Consider the following 20,188-nt stretch of genomic DNA (forward strand, 5'->3'; position numbering starts at 1 on the left):
CGTAGTGCGCCTAATAGATGTTTGCCCATCATACTCATTACTCGTGGCAGATTAATCCACCAAGTCCCGTACGAGTTCGGGCATAGCGTGTGCGTTCGCACAAGAAGGTCAATGGCCGGGAAGCCATATTTTGACTATACATGACGGTAGTATCTGTTCCCGAAAGAACAGTTACCGTGGATGACCATGCAGCTTTGCTAGAAATGAAATGATAATTAAATGGACACCCTAGCTGCAAACAGGCGTTGATGTACTTCGTTGGGAACATGTTGAAAATGTGTGCCCCGACCGGGACTCGAACCCGGGATCTCCTGCTTACATGGCAGACGCTCTACCCATCTGAGCCACCGCGGGCACAGAGGATAGTGCGTCTGCAGGGACTACTTATCCCTTGCACGCTCCCCGTGAGATCCACATTCCCAACATGTCCACACCACTACATTCGTAGTGCGCCTAATAGATGTTTGCCCATCATACTCATTACTCGTGGCAGATTAATCCACCAAGTCCCGTACGAGTTCGGGCATAGCGTGTGCGTTCGCACAAGAAGGTCAATGGCCGGGAAGCCATATTTTGACTATACATGACGGTAGTATCTGTTCCCGAAAGAACAGTTACCGTGGATGACCATGCAGCTTTGCTACAAATGAAATGATAATTAAATGGACACCCTAGCTGCAAACAGGCGTTGATGTACTTCGTTGGGAACATGCTGCATGGTCATCCACGGTAACTGTTCTTTCGGGAACAGATACTACCGTCATGTATAGTCAAAATATGGCTTCCCGGCCATTGACCTTCTTGTGCGAACGCACACGCTATGCCCGAACTCGTACGGGACTTGGTGGATTAATCTGCCACGAGTAATGAGTATGATGGGCAAACATCTATTAGGCGCACTACGAATGTAGTGGTGTGGACATGTTGGGAATGTGGATCTCACGGGGAGCGTGCAAGGGATAAGTCCCTGCAGACGCACTATCCTCTGTGCCCGCGGTGGCTCAGATGGGTAGAGCGTCTGCCATGTCAGCAGGAGATCCCGGGTTCGAGTCCCGGTCGGGGCACACATTTTCAACATGTTCCCAACGAAGTACATCAACGCCTGTTTGCAGCTAGGGTGTCCATTTAATTATCATTTCATTTCTAGCAAAGCTGCATGGTCATCCACGGTAACTGTTCTTTCGGGAACAGATACTACCGTCATGTATAGTCAAAATATGGCTTCCCGGCCATTGACCTTCTTGTGCGAACGCACACGCTATGCCCGAACTCGTACGGGACTTGGTGGATTAATCTGCCACGAGTAATGAGTATGATGGGCAAACATCTATTAGGCGCACTACGAATGTAGTGGTGTGGACATGTTGGGAATGTGGATCTCACGGGGAGCGTGCAAGGGATAAGTCCCTGCAGACGCACTATCCTCTGTGCCCGCGGTGGCTCAGATGGGTAGAGCGTCTGCCATGTCAGCAGGAGATCCCGGGTTCGAGTCCCGGTCGGGGCACACATTTTCAACATGTTCCCAACGAAGTACATCAACGCCTGTTTGCAGCTAGGGTGTCCATTTAATTATCATTTCATTTCTAGCAAAGCTGCATGGTCATCCACGGTAACTGTTCTTTCGGGAACAGATACTACCGTCATGTATAGTCAAAATATGGCTTCCCGGCCATTGACCTTCTTGTGCGAACGCACACGCTATGCCCGAACTCGTACGGGACTTGGTGGATTAATCTGCCACGAGTAATGAGTATGATGGGCAAACATCTATTAGGCGCACTACGAATGTAGTGGTGTGGACATGTTGGGAATGTGGATCTCACGGGGAGCGTGCAAGGGATAAGTCCCTGCAGACGCACTATCCTCTGTGCCCGCGGTGGCTCAGATGGGTAGAGCGTCTGCCATGTAAGCAGGAGATCCCGGGTTCGAGTCCCGGTCGGGGCACACATTTTCAACATGTTCCCAACGAAGTACATCAACGCCTGTTTGCAGCTAGGGTGTCCATTTAATTATCATTTCATTTCTAGCAAAGCTGCATGGTCATCCACGGTAACTGTTCTTTCGGGAACAGATACTACCGTCATGTATAAGTAAAGTTACTAAAATAGACTGGCGTGGGATCAACCTGCCGCCATCCGGAGAATTAATGTAGATGTGATTGGGGGGAACCCCATCAACCCCCACCACAATGGACTGATAAAGGGACAAATAGTTACATACAACACCAAATCGGGAACTGACAGTAATGATGCTGCACATCCAGAAGACTATCTATTCGTCGTAAGCAAATCGGCAGGGAAAATTCTAATGATAATAAATCCGAGAATGGAAAGAACAACCATGCATCTGCTCTAGAGGGTCTAATTGGTAGTGTTACAGAATAAATTATATCTTGCCGGCTGTTCTGGCCGAGCCGTTCTAGGCGCTGCAGTCTGGAACCGCGCGACCGCTACGGTCGCAGGTTCGAATCCTGCCTCGGTTATGGGTGTGTGTGATGTCCTTAGGTTAGTTAGGTTTAAGTAGTTCTAAGTTCTAGGGCACTGATGACCTCAGATGTTAAGTCCCATAGCGCTCAGAGCCATTTGAACCAATTTTTTTAATTATACCTTCCTGATTCGTATAGGGGACATTGTCTGTCAAGGATATCTAGACCATTAACTGTTAAAGTTTCGTGTATGTATCTGGAAGATCATTTTGGAACTTGTCTCTGGGGGTGAGTGATGCTAAATCATATGGTATTGATAGAGATGTCTTTTCTGGCAGTGACTCCTAAAATTACAAGAAATAAGTGATACTTTTTTAGCTGGATTTGTAGATGGTGTGGAAGACTGTAGCTTTAATGGATTTTTTTGTAATGGAAAGATGTAATAACATGGCACTCTACTTACAAGAAAAGCTGTCACGATCTAAAATAGTTTATAAAACAATGTCCTGTATGCCTATAGTTCTAAGACGGAAATAGATTACACAAAACATCTGTACTGGCAGCCAAACTAATTGTGGAATTCAATGTTACTCTGTCGGATGACTGAACGTCATTTCGTCTCATCTGTTACCTTCTACAGACGCAAGACTGCGAAGCATGCTTCATTTTCTAAAACAATGTGTTCGGCTAGAAATCGGTTCAAAATGGTTCAAATGGCTCTGAGCACTATGGGACTCAACTGCTGAGGTCATTAGTCCCCTAGAACTTAGAACTAGTTAAACCTAACTAACCTAAGGACATCACAAACATCCATGCCCGAGGCAGGATTCGAACCTGCGACCGTAGCGGTCTTGCGGTTCCAGACTGCAGCGCCTTTAACCGCACGGCCACTTCGGCCGGCTAGAAATCGGTAGTCCTTATTAAATTCTCTATGACATCCTCTACATGATGTCACTATTTCTACCAGCGTGTTCGTTTCTAGAACGCCACACTGTAGTAATGGAGCTATGGCTTAGCAATGATGCCTAAATCGGGACCCTGCTGAGAGCATCATGACGTCGACGATGCGCCGCGACGCTAGGTGACGCTATGAGACACAACACTGTGACACGCCCCCGTGACACGATATAACGCGATGTTGTCAAGTAGTTCACGTAACTGGGTACGATGGGGTAAGTTGTCGAAAATACGTTAAACTGAGAGGCCTCTGGTGGCGCCTCGAAATGTTAAACAAACAGATCTCAACTTGATGTAATATGTTATTAACAGACTCGGCTTATCCCTGTTGTTCCCAGCTCCAGAGTGTCCCAGTTATGAAAGATCAGTGATATCTAATTCTCCATTGTGATTGCCTGAGAAGGTCATGACGTGGGCCCGACGTCGTGAAGAGTCTTGTTTTATTGGAAAAAAAACACGTAAAATTGTGGGAATCTCGATAAAAATGCGTAGAAATGAGAAAATTCGAAAACTACGTAAGACTGAGAGTACTTACCACCTAGGTGAGGGCCCTGTTGGTGCCACTTAATATTGGTATTAACGAATAGGCACATCCTCTCCTGAGTGCGCCCTACCACAGAAGTGCTCCATTTATAAAAGATGAAAGTGTGGAGGGGCTGCATGATCCCCATTAGGTCTAGAGGGGAGTGGAAGGGGTTGTGGTCATTTTCATGTCACATGACCTTGAATGTAAGTAGCACGGTTGCCTGAGTGATTCCCCTGAGAGTGTTGATCAATTCCTGGTGGTTTCCCGGGGAAGAGGGAATGGAGGAAGTGAGGAGCGCGAGTGTTTGGATTTTGCAGGTAATATGTTGAGCAGTCAGTGGTCACGTGGTGATTTTGGCTTACCGTTACTCGACATAATTTCCTTCAGTATTTGTTCCTACTCAGTAGGACTTCCGCCACTGAATGTGTGTAAGAAGAGGATTAATAATTTCGGCATCGTTTGAAATCACTTCTGTCCTCATTCCATCACAATATAACGTCGTATTTACCAGTAATAATGTTCTCTTCATTATTTCATGTCTTCATCTCTAAAGAAAAATTACGTACTGTGAGATTTTAGTTTTTATTTTTTGTTTTGGCTAGGTGCCTTTAGGTGATGTTCATTATTTTTGATAAATTTAGTAACATTCATGTTGTCTCTACTCCATTTTTATTAAAAAAAGAACAGAACTGTGGCTGTATTTGAAGAAATAAAATTTTTAATTTTGTGCAAGAGCGATAACTGTAGGTTCTTGTTCGACCGATTTCTTAAGAACAGCCGCGAAAAATCGCTCGGACTACTCTATAGCCACGTAAATGCCCTCATTGCATCGCTTCACTGAGGTACCTTTCTTTGCTTGTTCCAGGAAGCGCTGCCTGTCAGGATAAAGGCCATCCACTACATCAACGTCGTGCCTTTTATGGACAAATTCCTCGCCCTCATGAAGCCTTTCATGAAGAAGGAGCTCATCGACATGGTACGAACAGTAAAAAAAATGTTGGTGTTGTTCTTAAAGGGGACACTTTTCATTGCAACGTTCAATAATTGAATTATTTTTTGTTTTTCGGAACCATAGTTGTGTAGAATTGTCTAAATGTTATCATTTTCGTCATCTGACTGTTCTCTTATTTTGTTTTTAGACGCTATTGCCTTTTAGACGCTTCACAATCATGCAGTCACTCACCGACTTGCACGAAAGATACAACGTTCGTGGTTGAAGTGCCACATCATAGTATAATCACTTAAAATAGTTGAACGTCATCGTTTTTGTTTTTTCATATCGATGGGTGAGACGATGGGTGAGACGTTGATGTGGACATTGTACGTAAACAAGGGTAAATGTAAGGACGTGATTGCCTGGCAGCTGGGGACATCGTGTTTGACCATACTCATGGCCAAATAGTGTCTGGAGATGTTTTGTTTTGTTTTAGGGCGCAAAAACAACGAAGGTCATACGCGTCCATGTCAGAACCGTAGAACACGAAGACGAAAAACGAGTTAAAAGCGACTGCACGTTAAGCCCAATCGACGGAAGGCAAGACAGCTAAAAACAGGGAGTTTCTCTTAGAGAAAGTTACATGACATAAGCCATAGAGACAATGGAGGTCCTGGACGAAGGATTAAATATCCTTCGCCATATTGCTACGATGTATAAAAAGTAAAACGCGGTCGACAGCCCGTGCGTCATTGGCTAAAACAACCGATTACTCTGAGGGTACACATAAATTAAAACGTAAGTAGTTAAAAAGGGGGTATTCCCTTACTTACGCTAAGGACAGCACACACACTCTCATGCCTGAGGGAGGACTCCATCCTTCGAGGGTGGGGGGTGTCTGGGCAGGTGGGGGGGGGGGGGGGGGCGAACTTCAAGGCGCCCCAGACCGCGCGGCTACCTCACGCGGCAATGAGCGCAAAATGGTGGGGTATCACCATTTACCAAATGATGGTGGCCAAAGCGACAGTTCCCAATGCTGAAATGATCTCCTCACGGCGAGAGTGCCGGGAATAGGTCTTCCAAGCCGCTGGGAGAGGATTAATTTCCCGGAGCTTGTTCCTATGAAGGGAAGAAGAGTGGTGATTTCAAAGTGACACCACCTGCCGACAGATGGCAACACAGGAGTAGAAGAACTAACAGACCGAGGTAGGAAGACTGCAGCCTCAGTAGCAGGGTCAACAGCCTCTTTTCCCGTCAGACCCTAGCGACCATGACCCCACAGTGGCTCCATCAACAGCGGGGAAGTGACGGCTTTCCTCGACCCGTTTCACTACGGGACGGACGGTGTACAGTACACAGAGGCTCTGAAGGTCAGTGAGAGAGTCTGAGCAGAGGAGGCAATTGAAAAACCTGTGTCGCCACAAGTACTGCGTGGCCTGATACAAGGCGAAGAGCTCGGCTGTAAATACTGAGCAGCGTTCCGGAAGCCGATACCGGAAATGGTGCCAGTGACGAAGGCACACCGGACACCACGGTCAGTCCGAGAGCCATCAGTGTACACAGAGGCACTATCGTGAAGTTCCGTGCGAAGGTCGACAAACTGGAGGCGTTAGGGCGAGGCTGGAGTAGTGTCGCTAGCAAGCGAATAAAGTCCAAAGTGCTGGATTTGTTGGTACTTGGCGGCGGATTCTTCAGCGTGTGTACAAGCTGTGAGCCCGGACACATGACGTCAGAATTGTGGTCGGAGGAAGATCCTAGCTGCGAGGGACTGGAGACGCGTATCACGACTGAAATGATTATTAAATCAACGCCCTACGCTGCCGAAAGGCATTGATATACATCAAGGGGACAGTTGAAAATATGTGCCCCGACCGGGTCTCGAACCCAGTACCTCATGCTTACATGGCAGACGCTGTATCCATCTGAGCCACCGAGGGCACAGAGGGGCTAGAGACGTTTCATGACTGAAATGATAATTAAATCAAGACCCTACGCTGCCGAAATGCGTTGATATACATCAACCGGGACAGTTGAAAATATGTACCCCGACCGGGACTCGAACCCGGGACGTCCTGCTTACATGGCAGACGCTCTATTCATCTTTTTTTTTAATCTCATTTTGTTCGCTTTCGTTCGTTGCATCTGCTCGGGGCGAACGTCGTAAGACACCCGTTTAAGTTCGTCGTTGATTGATCAACTCAGTGTTTTCATTACAGAGGGCAGCTAACCCTCTGACCAAACCCGCTGAGCTACCGTGCCGGTGTCCATCTGAGCCACCGAGGGCATTAATATAGTGTGTGGGCATTAAGTAGGGAATGTGCGTCCCGGTCGGGGTACACATTTTCAACCGTCCCCGTTGACGTACATCAACGACTGTCGGCAGCGTAGGGTCTTGATTTAGTTGTCATTTCATTGTAGAGCGCTGTATCGTCATCAATGGTATCTGTTCTTTCGAACATGCTACTGAAACAACATATCCGAAAGAACAGATACCATCTTCATATATGTTTCACGACTTGTGAATGAAAATCGCTTCCAAACCAGGGATGGCGGTTATCGCTGAAACAACCGGTTTCTGGTTATGTCATTGATTTTATTCCGCGTTAGTTTAACCTGGCTGTTAAAACCGCTCAAAATAATCGGTTTTTGAAATAACTAACTTCCGTGTTTCATTTCAGTTATTTCCTATAATAAACGTGGAAATCAAACAAAGATTGAAAAATGTTGACTACCTCCGTTTTAACACGCATAGGATCAAAATATTAAATTAAATAGTAAAAAAAAAAGTTAGTTTGTCCACCGTTCGCTGTTTTCTCACTATGTAGCTGAATACTACAAAAAATTTCCTACCTTATATTTATTCTATTTTTTTCGAAACTCTGCTCAAAAATAATGTTGTAATCGGAGGTCATACTATTATTTGAGCATTACAAACAATCAGTGCTCATAGTCTATTTTTGTTGTCAATTTGTGCGTATTCGAGGGCTATATGTACATAAAGACATATTATGCAGACACAGGCAGCAAATCAGCGACTTTATGTTCTTACTGTATACTATGAATGAGCTGTTGTTTAGTTTTAATTTATTACTTTTACCATAATTTCATTCCTCCTTTATTATTTCGTAGAAACGGCAGACCAATTTCTTTTTACTGAGCGAGGTAACACAGTGGTAGGCGCACTGGATTCGCATTTGGGAGGACGACGTTTCAAACCCGCGTCTGGCCATCCTTATTTCCGTTTCTAGTGATTTCTCTAAAACGCTTCAGGCAAATTCCGGGATGGTTCCTTTGAAAGATCACGGCCGAGTTCCTCCCCATCCTTCCGTAAACCGACGGGACCGATGACCTCGCTATTTGTTCCACTCCCCCAAATCAACCAACCAACCGACCAACCAATTTTCACTCCTTTAAAGTAAATGAACCGTTGTACTTCATTGCTGCGGCAGGTCGTAAAATATTTCCAGATTACGGCTGGTGCCATTTCGCAATACAACAAGTATATATGACGACAACGTGAAACAACCGTTTAGACAAGGTGGGCGCAAGTTTTGCACACTGCACATACACACGTACCTTACTCTGCTTTTCCGTCGTCACTGTTACTCAAACAGCACCCATCGCTTTTCCCATTTTCTTTAATAACACAATATTTCAAACTAATGCCTAATAAAAATGTCTCCTCTTTAAAAAAGGTGTTTTTCAAAACAGAAAACTTTATCATTTCTGCTATGGCTAACTGATATTTCTGTTTTTTATCCGTTTATACTTAAGAAATAAAAAGCACCTTTTATAACGGAGATCAAACAAATACCGGTTATTCAGAACTAAAATACTGGTATCAGTTTTAACACGTCGATTTTCCCACCCCTCTTCCAAACCCGGGAAGAACTGCTGTTAGCGAGAGAAGAATACGACGAGAACTGTATGCTATGAATATTCGGAGTCCGTCGCCTCACATAAGGCTATTGCTCACACAGGCACTTAGAGACGAAAAAAACAAAGTTCGTCGTGGAGCATGAATATGTGCCTGGTTTTCCGAACACTCCCCCACCCTATTACATCCTATTACATCACGATTGGCCTGCAAAATTGCCTGACTTGCAGACCGTAGCAAATCTGTGCGACATGTTGCAACATCGGGTGAAAGGCCTATACCAGAATCTCCGCAATTTGGTGGAACTAAGCGATCAAATCCTCGGCGAGTGGCTTAACGTAGACGCTACATACGTCCACAACCTGGAGGACTCACTTGGTAATCGAATCCAGGAGATTATCAAATTCAGGGGTGGAATTACACGGTATTAAATGATGCTTGTAATTACACTCCTGGAAATGGAAAAAAGAACACATTGACACCGGTGTGTCAGACCCACCATACTTGCTCCGGACACTGCGAGAGGGCTGTACAAGCAATGATCACACGCACGGCACAGCGGACACACCAGGAACCGCGGTGTTGGCCGTCGAATGGCGCTACCTGCGCAGCATTTGTGCACCGCCGCCGTCAGTGTCAGCCAGTTTGCCGTGGCATACGGAGCTCCATCGCAGTCTTTAACACTGGTAGCATGCCGCGACGGCGTGGACGTGAACCGTATGTGCAGTTGACGGACTTTGAGCGAGGGCGTATAGTGGGCATGCGGGAGGCCGGGTGGACGTACCGCCGAATTGCTCAACACGTGGGGCGTGAGGTCTCCACAGTACATCGATGTTGTCGCCAGTGGTCGGCGGAAGGTGCACGTGCCCGTCGACCTGGGACCGGACCGCAGCGACGCACGGATGCACGCCAAGACCGTAGGATCCTACGCAGTGCCGTAGGGGACCGCACCGCCACTTCCCAGCAAATTAGGGACACTGTTGCTCCTGGGGTAGCGGCGAGGACCATTCGCAACCGTCTCCATGAAGCTGGGCTACGGTCCCGCACACCGTTAGGCCGTCTTCCGCTCACGCCCCAACATCGTGCAGCCCGCCTCCAGTGGTGTCGCGACAGGCGTGAATGGAGGGACGAATGGAGACGTGTCGTCTTCAGCGATGAGAGTCGCTTCTGCCTTGGTGCCAATGACGGTCGTATGCGTGTTTGGCGCCGTGCAGGTGAGCGCCACAATCAGGACTGCATACGACCGAGGCACACAGGGCCAACACCCGGCATCATGGTGTGGGGAGCGATCTCCTACACTGGCCGCACACCACTGGTGATCGTCGAGGGGACACTGAATAGTGCACGCTACATCCAAACCGCCATCGAACCCATCGCTCTACCATTCCTAGACCGGCAAGGGAACTTGCTGTTCCAACAGGACAATGCACGTCCGCATGTCTCCCGTGCCACCCAACGTGCTCTAGAAGGTGTAAGTCAACTACCCTGGCCAGCAAGATCTCCGGATCTGTCCCCCATTGAGCATGTTTGGGACTGGATGAAGCGTCGTCTCACGCGGTCTGCACGTCCAGCACGAACGCTGGTCCAACTGAGGCGCCAGGTGGAAATGGCATGGCAAGCCGTTCCACAGGACTACATCCAGCATCTCTACGATCGTCTCCATGGGAGAATAGCAGCCTGCTTTGCTGCGAAAGGTGGATATACACTGTACTAGTGCCGACATTGTGCATGCTCTGTTGCCTGTGTCTATGTGCCTGTGGTTCTGTCAGTGTGATCATGTGATGTATCTGACCCCAGGAATGTGTCAATAAAGTTTCCCCTTCCTGGGACAATGAATTCACGGTGTTCAAAAAATGGTTCAAATGGCTCTGAGCACTATGGGACTCAACATCTTAGGTCATAAGTCCCCTAGAACTTAGAGCTACTTAAACCTAACTAACCTAAGGACATCACACACACCCATGCCCGAGGCAGGATTCGAACCTGCGACCGTAGCAGTCCCGCGGTTCCGGATTGCAGCGCCAGAACCGCTAGACCACCGCGGCCGCCTAAATTCACGGTGTTCTTATTTCAATTTCCAGGAGTGTATTTCTCTAGGGATGACTAATTTTTGTCTGGCGAGCATGCGATGATGCACGATATTCTTCGAACAAAAGTTCTGTAAACTTACCGAGTAACATATCTTTCTTCGAAGGATTCACATGTACGTTCCCCAAGTATTTATATTATAGTTTCGTGGAGGCTGTACCGCCCTGTTGCGATGCTGGCTGCGCTTTACTCAATATGTTTAGTCCCTGTTCTCGTACCCACTTGATCAAAACCAAACACTGGAACGACACTGTAGAAATAGTACCACTAGCATCTCGGATGCAATTTTTCCAGTAACCTTCTAATAAATTTAAGTCGTCCATATGCCTTCCATAATACCGATTTTACGTGATTGTTGCCTTTCGTATCGCTTCTTAGTACTGGGCGTTTCGAACGAATATCGGGGTTTTAAGACTTTTAAGCTTTTATTCTACTCAACTTACAATTTTAAATAATACATCAAATGAAAGAGCAACTCAAACAGTTGTGTGTGTCTGTACATGCGCGGATGTATTGTTTCCAGTGTCTTCCGTTAGAAAGCGCTAGTAGCAAAGATGGCGACCAGTGAGCAGAAAACTTATTGTGTTTTACAATTTGCAAAGACTGAGTCAGTTGTTACAGTGCAAAGTGTATTCCGCATTAAGTTCCTCTATAATCCTCCAAGTGGTAATAATATGCAATGACGGTATTATCAGTTTGAAGACATATAGAAGAGTATGGGATGACGAAGAATGACTCAAGGATGTGTTGAATTAGTGACAGAATTTTTCGCGTGCAGCCCAAAAAAATCAGTTCGGGATCTTAGTCGTCTATGGTTTACAATCCAACTCTGCAAACGAACTGCTGCTGCTTGACAGTGGAGATTTTCGGTATCGTGTCGTGTTCAGTGATGAATCACATAATGTGTGCAGCTGGCAGTCAGGAAATCCCCAACAAATAGCCGAGTTACTGCGAGACTCCAAAGAATTCAATGTTTTATGTGCCGTATCCGAGAGGAAAGTTTATGGGCCTTTCTTTTTTCGTGAAACAACTGTAACTGGTGTTTCTTATCTTAATGCGTCTCACATCTGTAAGAAGCTGAACCACAGAACTTTATTCGGCAGCGAGATTGTTTGACGCCTCACTGACGTAATTCAGTACGCGCTTGGTTAAACCGCGTTGTACCAGACCATTGGACTGGCGACTGGAGCCGGATGAGAGGTGAAATTTTGAGAGTAACTGGCATTTTCCTCTTGTTTGATTATTTGTGTGCCATTTTTTACTATTTGTGCCATACACGCTTATAAGGGAACTACCACGCTATCCCTCCGGTGCAATTGTTAGCTCTCGTGCCTTTCACAGTGCATTTTTAGCAACCGCTTTCGTATTTCTCTTGGAACCCTGCTAGTGTAAAAATACCTTCGACGTGGGCCTCTCCCGTTATCTGGCATGCTCGATGCTTGCTCGGCTTGGCCATAATATCCTGTGTCCCTAACCAAGTCAATACGAGACCGGTATTCTAGTATGATTTTTAAGATGCATAGTTGCATTGTAACGGTATTTATTGTGTTCCAATTTGATTTCCCCAAATTCTTGACTTTAAGAAAGTAAATGAGGTTTGTAACCGAAACAGAAACCCTGTTGCTCACGAAAGTAACTGTTCAATCACTTAAGCCAATGTTAATCCCATCCATACCATTTTCCTCATTGCGGATCAGGGCAGTGAACTATAATATCAATGAACTGTATAGGAAGATTGAGAGTTGCTTAAGATACATTACCTCCTCTGAATGCTCGCACTTCCTTGTATTTACCATTGTGATAATAAATCAAGAGGATATTTCAGCTGTGCAGATTATTCACGTATTAAGACGAGCCTTTAATTAGAGGGTGGTACACATTCAGAAACAAGCCTCTAACAGCTGATCATCCCTCTAAAATGTCTAGGAATCCAAGGCTAATTACCAGGGCTTCTTTCGCATGGCCTCCACGTTCATGCACTATGGTGCCATGCTCTTTTTACCTTTGGGGATTGATAAAGGATTAGGTGTATGTGCCTCTCCTACCTGATGATTTACCCAACTTAAGAAACAAGATTGAAGCAGTTGTTGCGACCATTACTCCAGACACACTGATCAAGATTTGGAAAGAAATCGCCTATCGACTCGGTGTGTGCCGTGTTACGAATGGTGCTCACATTTAACAATTGTAAGAAAAACTGTTTGAACAGCTCTATCATTTTATTTTATTTTTTATAATTGTAAGTTGAATATAATAACCGCTACAAAGCCCTAAAGCCTCGACATTCATTTCTGAATACCCGGTATTATGCATTCTTATATGACGTGCTCAAGATGTTCATCTTTTCATCAGAATCGTTTTCTCTTGACTACTGCCATAATCTTGCATTTATGCTCATTTAAAGAGAAGTGCCATTCACGGGGCAAGACTAATCAATCCGAGATAAGCATCGCTGATCTGAAAACGGCAGACTCGAAGGCTGCGAAGCCACGTCTCATTGTATAATTCTGTCCCTGTATACGATAACCTACCAACCGCTGTTTTTAGGATATAACAAACTTTGTTAATTGCGTATGTTGTTGACTGACATCAAGAAGAGTGTAATAATAGCAGTTCCAAAGACGTCAGATGCTGACACGTGTGTGTATTACCGAGCAATCAGTTTTGTTAATTGTTGTTGTTGTTGTTGTGGTCTTCAGTCCTGAGACTGGTTTGATGCAGCTCTCCATGCTACTCTATCCTGTGCAAGCTTCTTCATCTCCCAGTACCTACTGCAACCTACATCCTTCTGAATCTGCTTAGTGTATTCATCTCTTGGTCTCCCTCTACGATTTTTACCCTCCACGCTGCCCTCCAATGCTAAATTTGTGATCCCTTGATGCCTATCCCTTCTTCTAGTCAAATTGTGCCACAAACTTCTCCCCAATCCTATTCAATACCTCCTCATTAGTTAATTACGGTTGCAAAATACTGACACAAATTATTTGCAGAAGAATGAAAAATCTGTGAAAAACTGACCACGGGGAACATCAGTTTGGATTCTGGAGAAATGCAGGAACACATGAGGCAACACTGACCCTATGACTTGTCTTAGTACATAGGTCAAGGAAAGCCAAACCTACATTTATAGCATTTATAGACTTATAGAAATCTTTTGACAATGTTCACTCGAATACTCTCTGGGAAATTCTGAGGATAGGCCACTGTTTTCCAGTCGTCTAGAGTTCAACCGATGTGGTCACGAGCCCAGGAGAGCCGCTGCAGGCGATGTCGTGCTGTTAGCAACGGCACTCGCGTCGGTCGTCTGCGGCCACAGCCCACTAACGACAGATTTCGCCGCTCTGTCCTGACAGATAAGTTCGTCATACGTCCCACACTGATATCTGCGGCTATTTCACGCAGTGCTGCTTGTCTGCTAGCACTGACGCCAACACAGCTGCTCTCGATCGTTAAGCGAAGGCCGTCGGCGACTGTGTTGTCCGTGGGGATTTCGTATTCTCGGCACACTCTTGACACTTTGGATCTCGGAATGTTGAATCCATTAACGATTTCCGAAATGGAAGCTCCAGCCACCACTCTGCGTTCAAAGTCTGTTAATTCCTGCCGGCCAGAGTGGCCGTGCGGTTCTAGGCGCTGCAGTCTGGAGCCGAGCGACCGCTACGGTCGCAGGTTCGAATCCTGTCTCGTGCATGGATGCGTGTGATGTCCTTAGGTTAGTTAGGTTTAATTAGTTCTAAGTTCTAGGCGAGTGATTACCTCAGAAATTAAGTCGCATAGTGCTCAGAGCCATTTGAAGCCATTTGTTAATTCCTGCAGTGCCGCCATAATAATGTCGGAAACCTTTTCACATGAATCACCTGAGCACACGTGACTGCTCCACCAATGCACTGCCCCTTTATACCTGGTGTAGGCGATACTAGCGCCATCTGTATACATGCACATCGCTATCACTTGACTGTTTTTCGCCTCAGTGTTATTGCCTCTGCTGTCGTTGCTGATGTGCTCGTCTGTGTAAAATTTGTCGTGAGTGTTGTCTGCAGCTGCGTTTTGAGCCTGCGTGATTCTCCTGTCTGCTTCCAGCTGCACCTGCACACGGAAGGGCTGCACACGCTGGAGCCGTTCGTCCCGCTGAAGCTGCTGCCCAAGGACGTGGGGGGCGAGGGGGAGACCCTGGAGGCTATCAGAGGTGGGTCTTCTGTCTACAACAGAGCTCATTCTAAACCCGACCATGCGCTTAAATACGAAACAGTACTTATGGAGTCAAACTCTGCTAGTGCGACTATGATTAAATGCAGTGTGCGATTTGTGCTTTTACCAGTGGGGGGGGGGGGGGGGGGGGGCATGTCTTACGGGATTAGTATAATTACATACGTTACTTGCTTGGACCGTGGCGTTACCCATGGTTAAACAGTTATTTATAAATAGATGTTAATGCCGAAACTCACTAGTCGCGTGTATGCACTATCAGAAAAGCCATCCCTTGTTATATCTTTAAAAGTACCTTATAGGTAAAGCTTATTTGCAAAATCATCTACATACAGGTATATGAGGGAAATTCAAAAAGTAAAGGCACATTTGTGAAAAGCTGTGCTTATTCTGATGATAGAAAACTGAAACATGCGTTATTTTTATACGTAACCTCCCTGGACTTCAATGCAGTTTTGCCGACGTTTTACGAGTTTTTAATTTTAACAGAAAATACGTTTTTCGCTTGCATCTCTAACCATTTTGCACCGCAGAAATGACGTCTTCATCACTTTCAAATCTTCTTCCCTGTAGTGCTTCCGTTAAGGGTCCAAACATGTGAAAATCGCTTGGAGCCAGGTCTCGACTGTATAGTGGATGTTCCAGCACCTCGAATCTCAACTCCTTTATTGCGTCGGCTGTCCGTTTGGCAGAATGTGGGCGAGCGTTATCTTGCTGCAGGATGACACCTCTTCACTGTTTTCCACGATGTTTGGATCTGATTGCAGGTTTTAGTTTCGTACGCCACACATGACATCCACCATACAATACAGACCTGGCTCTAAAGCCTCGTTTACGCTGGGGCGACGTCTTGCAACATTATGGCATGCTACGGAAATGTGGCGTGCGTCGTCTTGTCATTTAGTTCTAAATGTTTGGAAATGCTTAACTACTGCATAACACTTTTTCAAATTTGATAAGCAAACATATTAATAATATTAATTGTAAGACTATATTCAAAACTTTCAGTGTTCGGCTCCACAAATTTAAATTATATGTAAAGTTTTACTCCACTGCGTGGGAAATAAACATCCCAGGTTGAGATGCATAAACTAAAACCAGAGGAGGGGATGGTCTGATGCAGAGGGGGGAGGGGAATCCCCCCCTGCAAATCGCACACTGATTAAATGCACAAGTCAAGTTCATAGCCTAGCAGCACACACAGACTAAAGTTTTCTCGAGTAACTATTTAACCATACTGGATTAGTAGACATATCGTCCGCATACGACACGATAAACCACAAAACGTTTGCTGCAAAAGCTCTGTACAATGCGTTAGAATAATGCTTTGTATACACAAATCACGGAAAGATGGCGCACATTTTCAAAATTCCATGTATAACGTCCCATGATGCAATTTTAGCAAAACTTTTTTTGTACAACTAAACAAACCACTTGTCTATGACATACAGTTTCACCAGCAAATCATCTTTACATTGCGGCGTCTGTCCGTTATGGGTGATGTGCCGCATGCTAAAAACCGCTACGCTAAACTTTTTAAAATCAAAACATATATATATATATATATATATATATATTAAATATATAAATATTTAATATATATATTCACCATGTGAGGTGCGGCTGAACACCAAGCTCCAGGAACTAACAATCCCTGGTTCTAACTACCCAGCATTAGCCGGAACTTAATTACAAGCAGTATGATTCGTACAAGTAAAATTAATATTACCCCAGGTGGCCAATCCACTCGCCCTGTGGCGACAACCAAGCTATCGGATTCTGGGGAGCTTGGGCTCGTACGACAGAGAAAGTCGGAGTTCTCTAGTAAACGTCCACGAAAGTCCCATACATTTATTGGCACTTTTAACATTCAGACACTAATTCAGACAGGCAAACTTCATAATCTTACAACAGAACTCAACAAACAGAAAATTCAAATCCTTGCTCTCCAAGAGACCAGATTCACTGATTCAGAAACAATAGACTACAACAATTACCGTATCTTTAAAAGTAAAACAGACAAGAAAATTGGCAAAGGAGCTGCAATATTTGGCATGGCTTTTATTGTAAATAAGGACACCCTTGACTCTGTTATAGACATAAATCAAATCAGTAACAGACTAATGACCATGCGAATCAAGCACACCAACAAAATATATACATTTATTAATGTTCATGCACCTACCAACATTGCCAACAAAAAAGAACCGGAGAAGACAGAAAAATTTTGGGAAAAACTCGAAACTGAAATGTCCAAAATTCCAGAGGAGGATGTAAAAATTCTTCTAGGGGATTTCAACGCGCAAATTGGCAAAGAGAGGAAATATAAAAAAACAGTCGGTAATTACCCTGCACACAAATTCACAAACAAGAACGGCATGAGACTCATCGAGTTATGTCAGCAAAACAACCTAAAAATCGTGACAACATCACTTCGAAAAGACCCCAAGAAACAAAAAACATGGAGATCACCAAACCTTCAGCTTGGTGAATTTCAAATAGACCATGTTGCGATCTCCTATGACTTCCAGAAAGAAATACACGACGTTCAAGTCCGCAGAGGGGCAAATATAGATTCTGACCACTACCTTACCAGAGTTAAAATTAAATTCACTCCAAAAAGGAAACGCCAAAGGAAATCACCACTAATTCCCAAATTTGACTTGAAAAATATCAAGGAATCAGAAATTACAGAAGCATGGGATAAACAACCAACAAACAACTGGAAAGATTTCCGAACGAAAATTATACAGAAAGCAAGAGATTTGATTCCGTTAAAGAAAATATCCAAGCATCCATGGTGGAATTCGAATTGTGATAACGCATTAGAAGAGAGACAACAAGCCTTTTTAAATTACAATTGTGACAAATCAGAAACCACACAACAAACATTTTTCAAAGTGAGAAAACAAACAGCTAAAATACTTAGACAAACTAAAAGAAAATACCTTAATGAACAGCTAAACACAATTGAAGAAAACTTTAAGAACCACAACACTCAAGATTTTTATAAAATATTCGCAAATCAAATCAAAGGATACACTCCACAAAATCTCTGCTTCCGGAAACAGAATGGAAAATTGGCACTAACTAACAAAGAAAATTGCCAAGAACTAGCTAAATATTTCTCACAACTCCTAAATTGCCCACAACCAAGTACAAGATTCCCCAGATTACAACCAGAACACACGAATGAGACTTCACTACCACCATCTCAAGAAGAAATTTATAGTCACATTAGAAAACTCAAAAATAATAAATCATCGTGAGAAGATGGAATTGTAGCTGAACTACTGAAAAACCTTGGTCCAAATTCGTTAAAAGAGATCACTAGCATCATCCAAAAAATTTGGCAGACAGAAAATATCCCAGAGGAGTGGAAGTGTGCACTAATTCACCCATTGCACAAAAAGGGAGAGAGATCAGACGTAAACAACTACAGAGGCATTTCACTTTTACCAGTTACCTACAAAATTCTATCTGCATGTCTCCTAAAGAGGGCACAAGAACAACTAGAACATACAATTTCAGATTACCAAGCAGGCTTTCGTCCTAATAGATCATGCCCGGAACAGATATTCAACCTTAAAACTATTTTAAAGATTAAAGCAATCAGGTCAAAACCAATAATCTGCACATTCGTTGATTTCAAAAAGGCATACGATTCCATAGACAGACAGTCTCTATGTCACATTCTCGAAGAACGAGGCCTAGACACTAAAACCCGAAAACTAATTGAACAAACACTAACAGAAACCAAATCAAAAATTAAATTCAGAGGGGAAATTTCGGAACCATTCTCAATTAAAACAGGAGTAAGACAAGGAGATGGGATCTCACCACTATTATTCAATATAGTTTTGGACAAAGTTATGAAAGAGTGGGAAGTAACACTAAGGAAACAAAGCTTGTGGAAGCCAATTGAACTAGGAAGAGGTAAAGGAAAATTGAACATCCCTTATTTAGCGTTTGCAGATGACTTGGCAATTATAACTGACAGTGAAGAAACAGCAGTAAAACAAATTGAGACACTTAAAGAATGTGCTGAGAAGGTTGGCCTGCAAATCTCCTTTGAGAAGACAGAATTCATCTGCTCAAAATTAGATATTTCGAAACTAAAAACAAAGTATGGTGAAATAACTAGAGTCAAGCACTTTAAGTATCTCGGTGAAGTTATTGAACCAACAGGACTTGAGAAAATAGCACAAAAAAACCGATTACAGAAAATCAAGAAAGCATTCGGACTTATTCAAAATATATATAACAAGAAATGTCTATCAAAAGGCACTAAAATCAGACACTACAACACAGTCATCAAACCAACAGTCACATATGCAAGTGAAACACTCTCCCTGAATAGAAAATTAGATTTACACGAAATTAAGAAAGTAGAGAGAAAAATTATTAGAAAAATCCTAGGACCACGATACACACAAGATGGATACAGGCTGCAGACTACCGAGACAACCGAAAAAATATCAAACATCGAGGCAGATATCAGGAAGAGGCGGATGAAGTTTTATGGACATATAGACAGATTACATGGAAACAGGTTAACTAAACGTCTATTGGACTATATGACATCACTTAAGGCAACAATACCCTGGGTAACTGAAGTTAAGAAGGATTTGAAAAAGGCAAAAATTGACATAACAAACACATCAGACCGGGATACATTCAGAAGAAAAATCGACAAGTGGAAGTTTACTCCAGAGACGGAATCTAAACCTTTCCGACCAAAGTGGACCGAAGAAAGGAAGAAGGCCTTTGGGGAGGCAATGAAGAAATACTGGGAAAATAAGAAGAACATTAAGAAATGTTAATCACCTGCTTATCGTTCTCCCATGGGGACATTCGCTAATAATAATAATAATAATATTTAATATATTTAATAAATATTTAATATAATAAATAATATATTAAAAAGGTATTGTTAACATTTGATTGTTTTTTATTCATCCCACTAAATATTGATAGCCGTGTATACACGGTGTTACAAAAAGGTACGGCCAAACTTTCAGAAAACATTCCTCACACACAAAGAAAGAAAATATGTTATGTGGACATCTGTCCGGAAACGCTTAATTTCCATGTTAGAGCTCATTTTAGTTTCGTCAATATGTAGTGTACTCCTCGATTCACCGCCAGTTGGCCCAATTGAAGGAAGGTAATGTT

General features: G+C 43.9%; 1 protein-coding gene and 2 non-coding genes across 3 annotated transcripts in view; 2 read left to right on the forward strand and 1 right to left on the reverse strand.

Moving 5' to 3' along the window:
* The window catches only part of LOC126210525 (retinol-binding protein pinta-like), a 312,949-nt gene that overhangs the window by 274,475 nt on the left and 18,286 nt on the right, over window positions 1-20,188 (forward strand). The window contains exons 5-6 of the mRNA XM_049939770.1: window positions 4,774-4,884; window positions 14,888-14,993. Coding sequence (XP_049795727.1) covers window positions 4,774-4,884; window positions 14,888-14,993 — 217 coding nt within the window. The remainder of the gene's footprint in view (window positions 1-4,773; window positions 4,885-14,887; window positions 14,994-20,188) is intronic.
* Window positions 281-355, reverse strand: Trnat-ugu (transfer RNA threonine (anticodon UGU)). Its single transcript has one exon. It is a non-coding gene; the product is annotated as a tRNA-Thr (tRNA).
* Window positions 1,870-1,944, forward strand: Trnat-ugu (transfer RNA threonine (anticodon UGU)). The gene has a single exon. It is a non-coding gene; the product is annotated as a tRNA-Thr (tRNA).

The sequence above is a fragment of the Schistocerca nitens genome, chromosome 10, assembly GCF_023898315.1.
Source record: "Schistocerca nitens isolate TAMUIC-IGC-003100 chromosome 10, iqSchNite1.1, whole genome shotgun sequence".
Lineage (NCBI taxonomy): Eukaryota > Metazoa > Arthropoda > Insecta > Orthoptera > Acrididae > Schistocerca > Schistocerca nitens.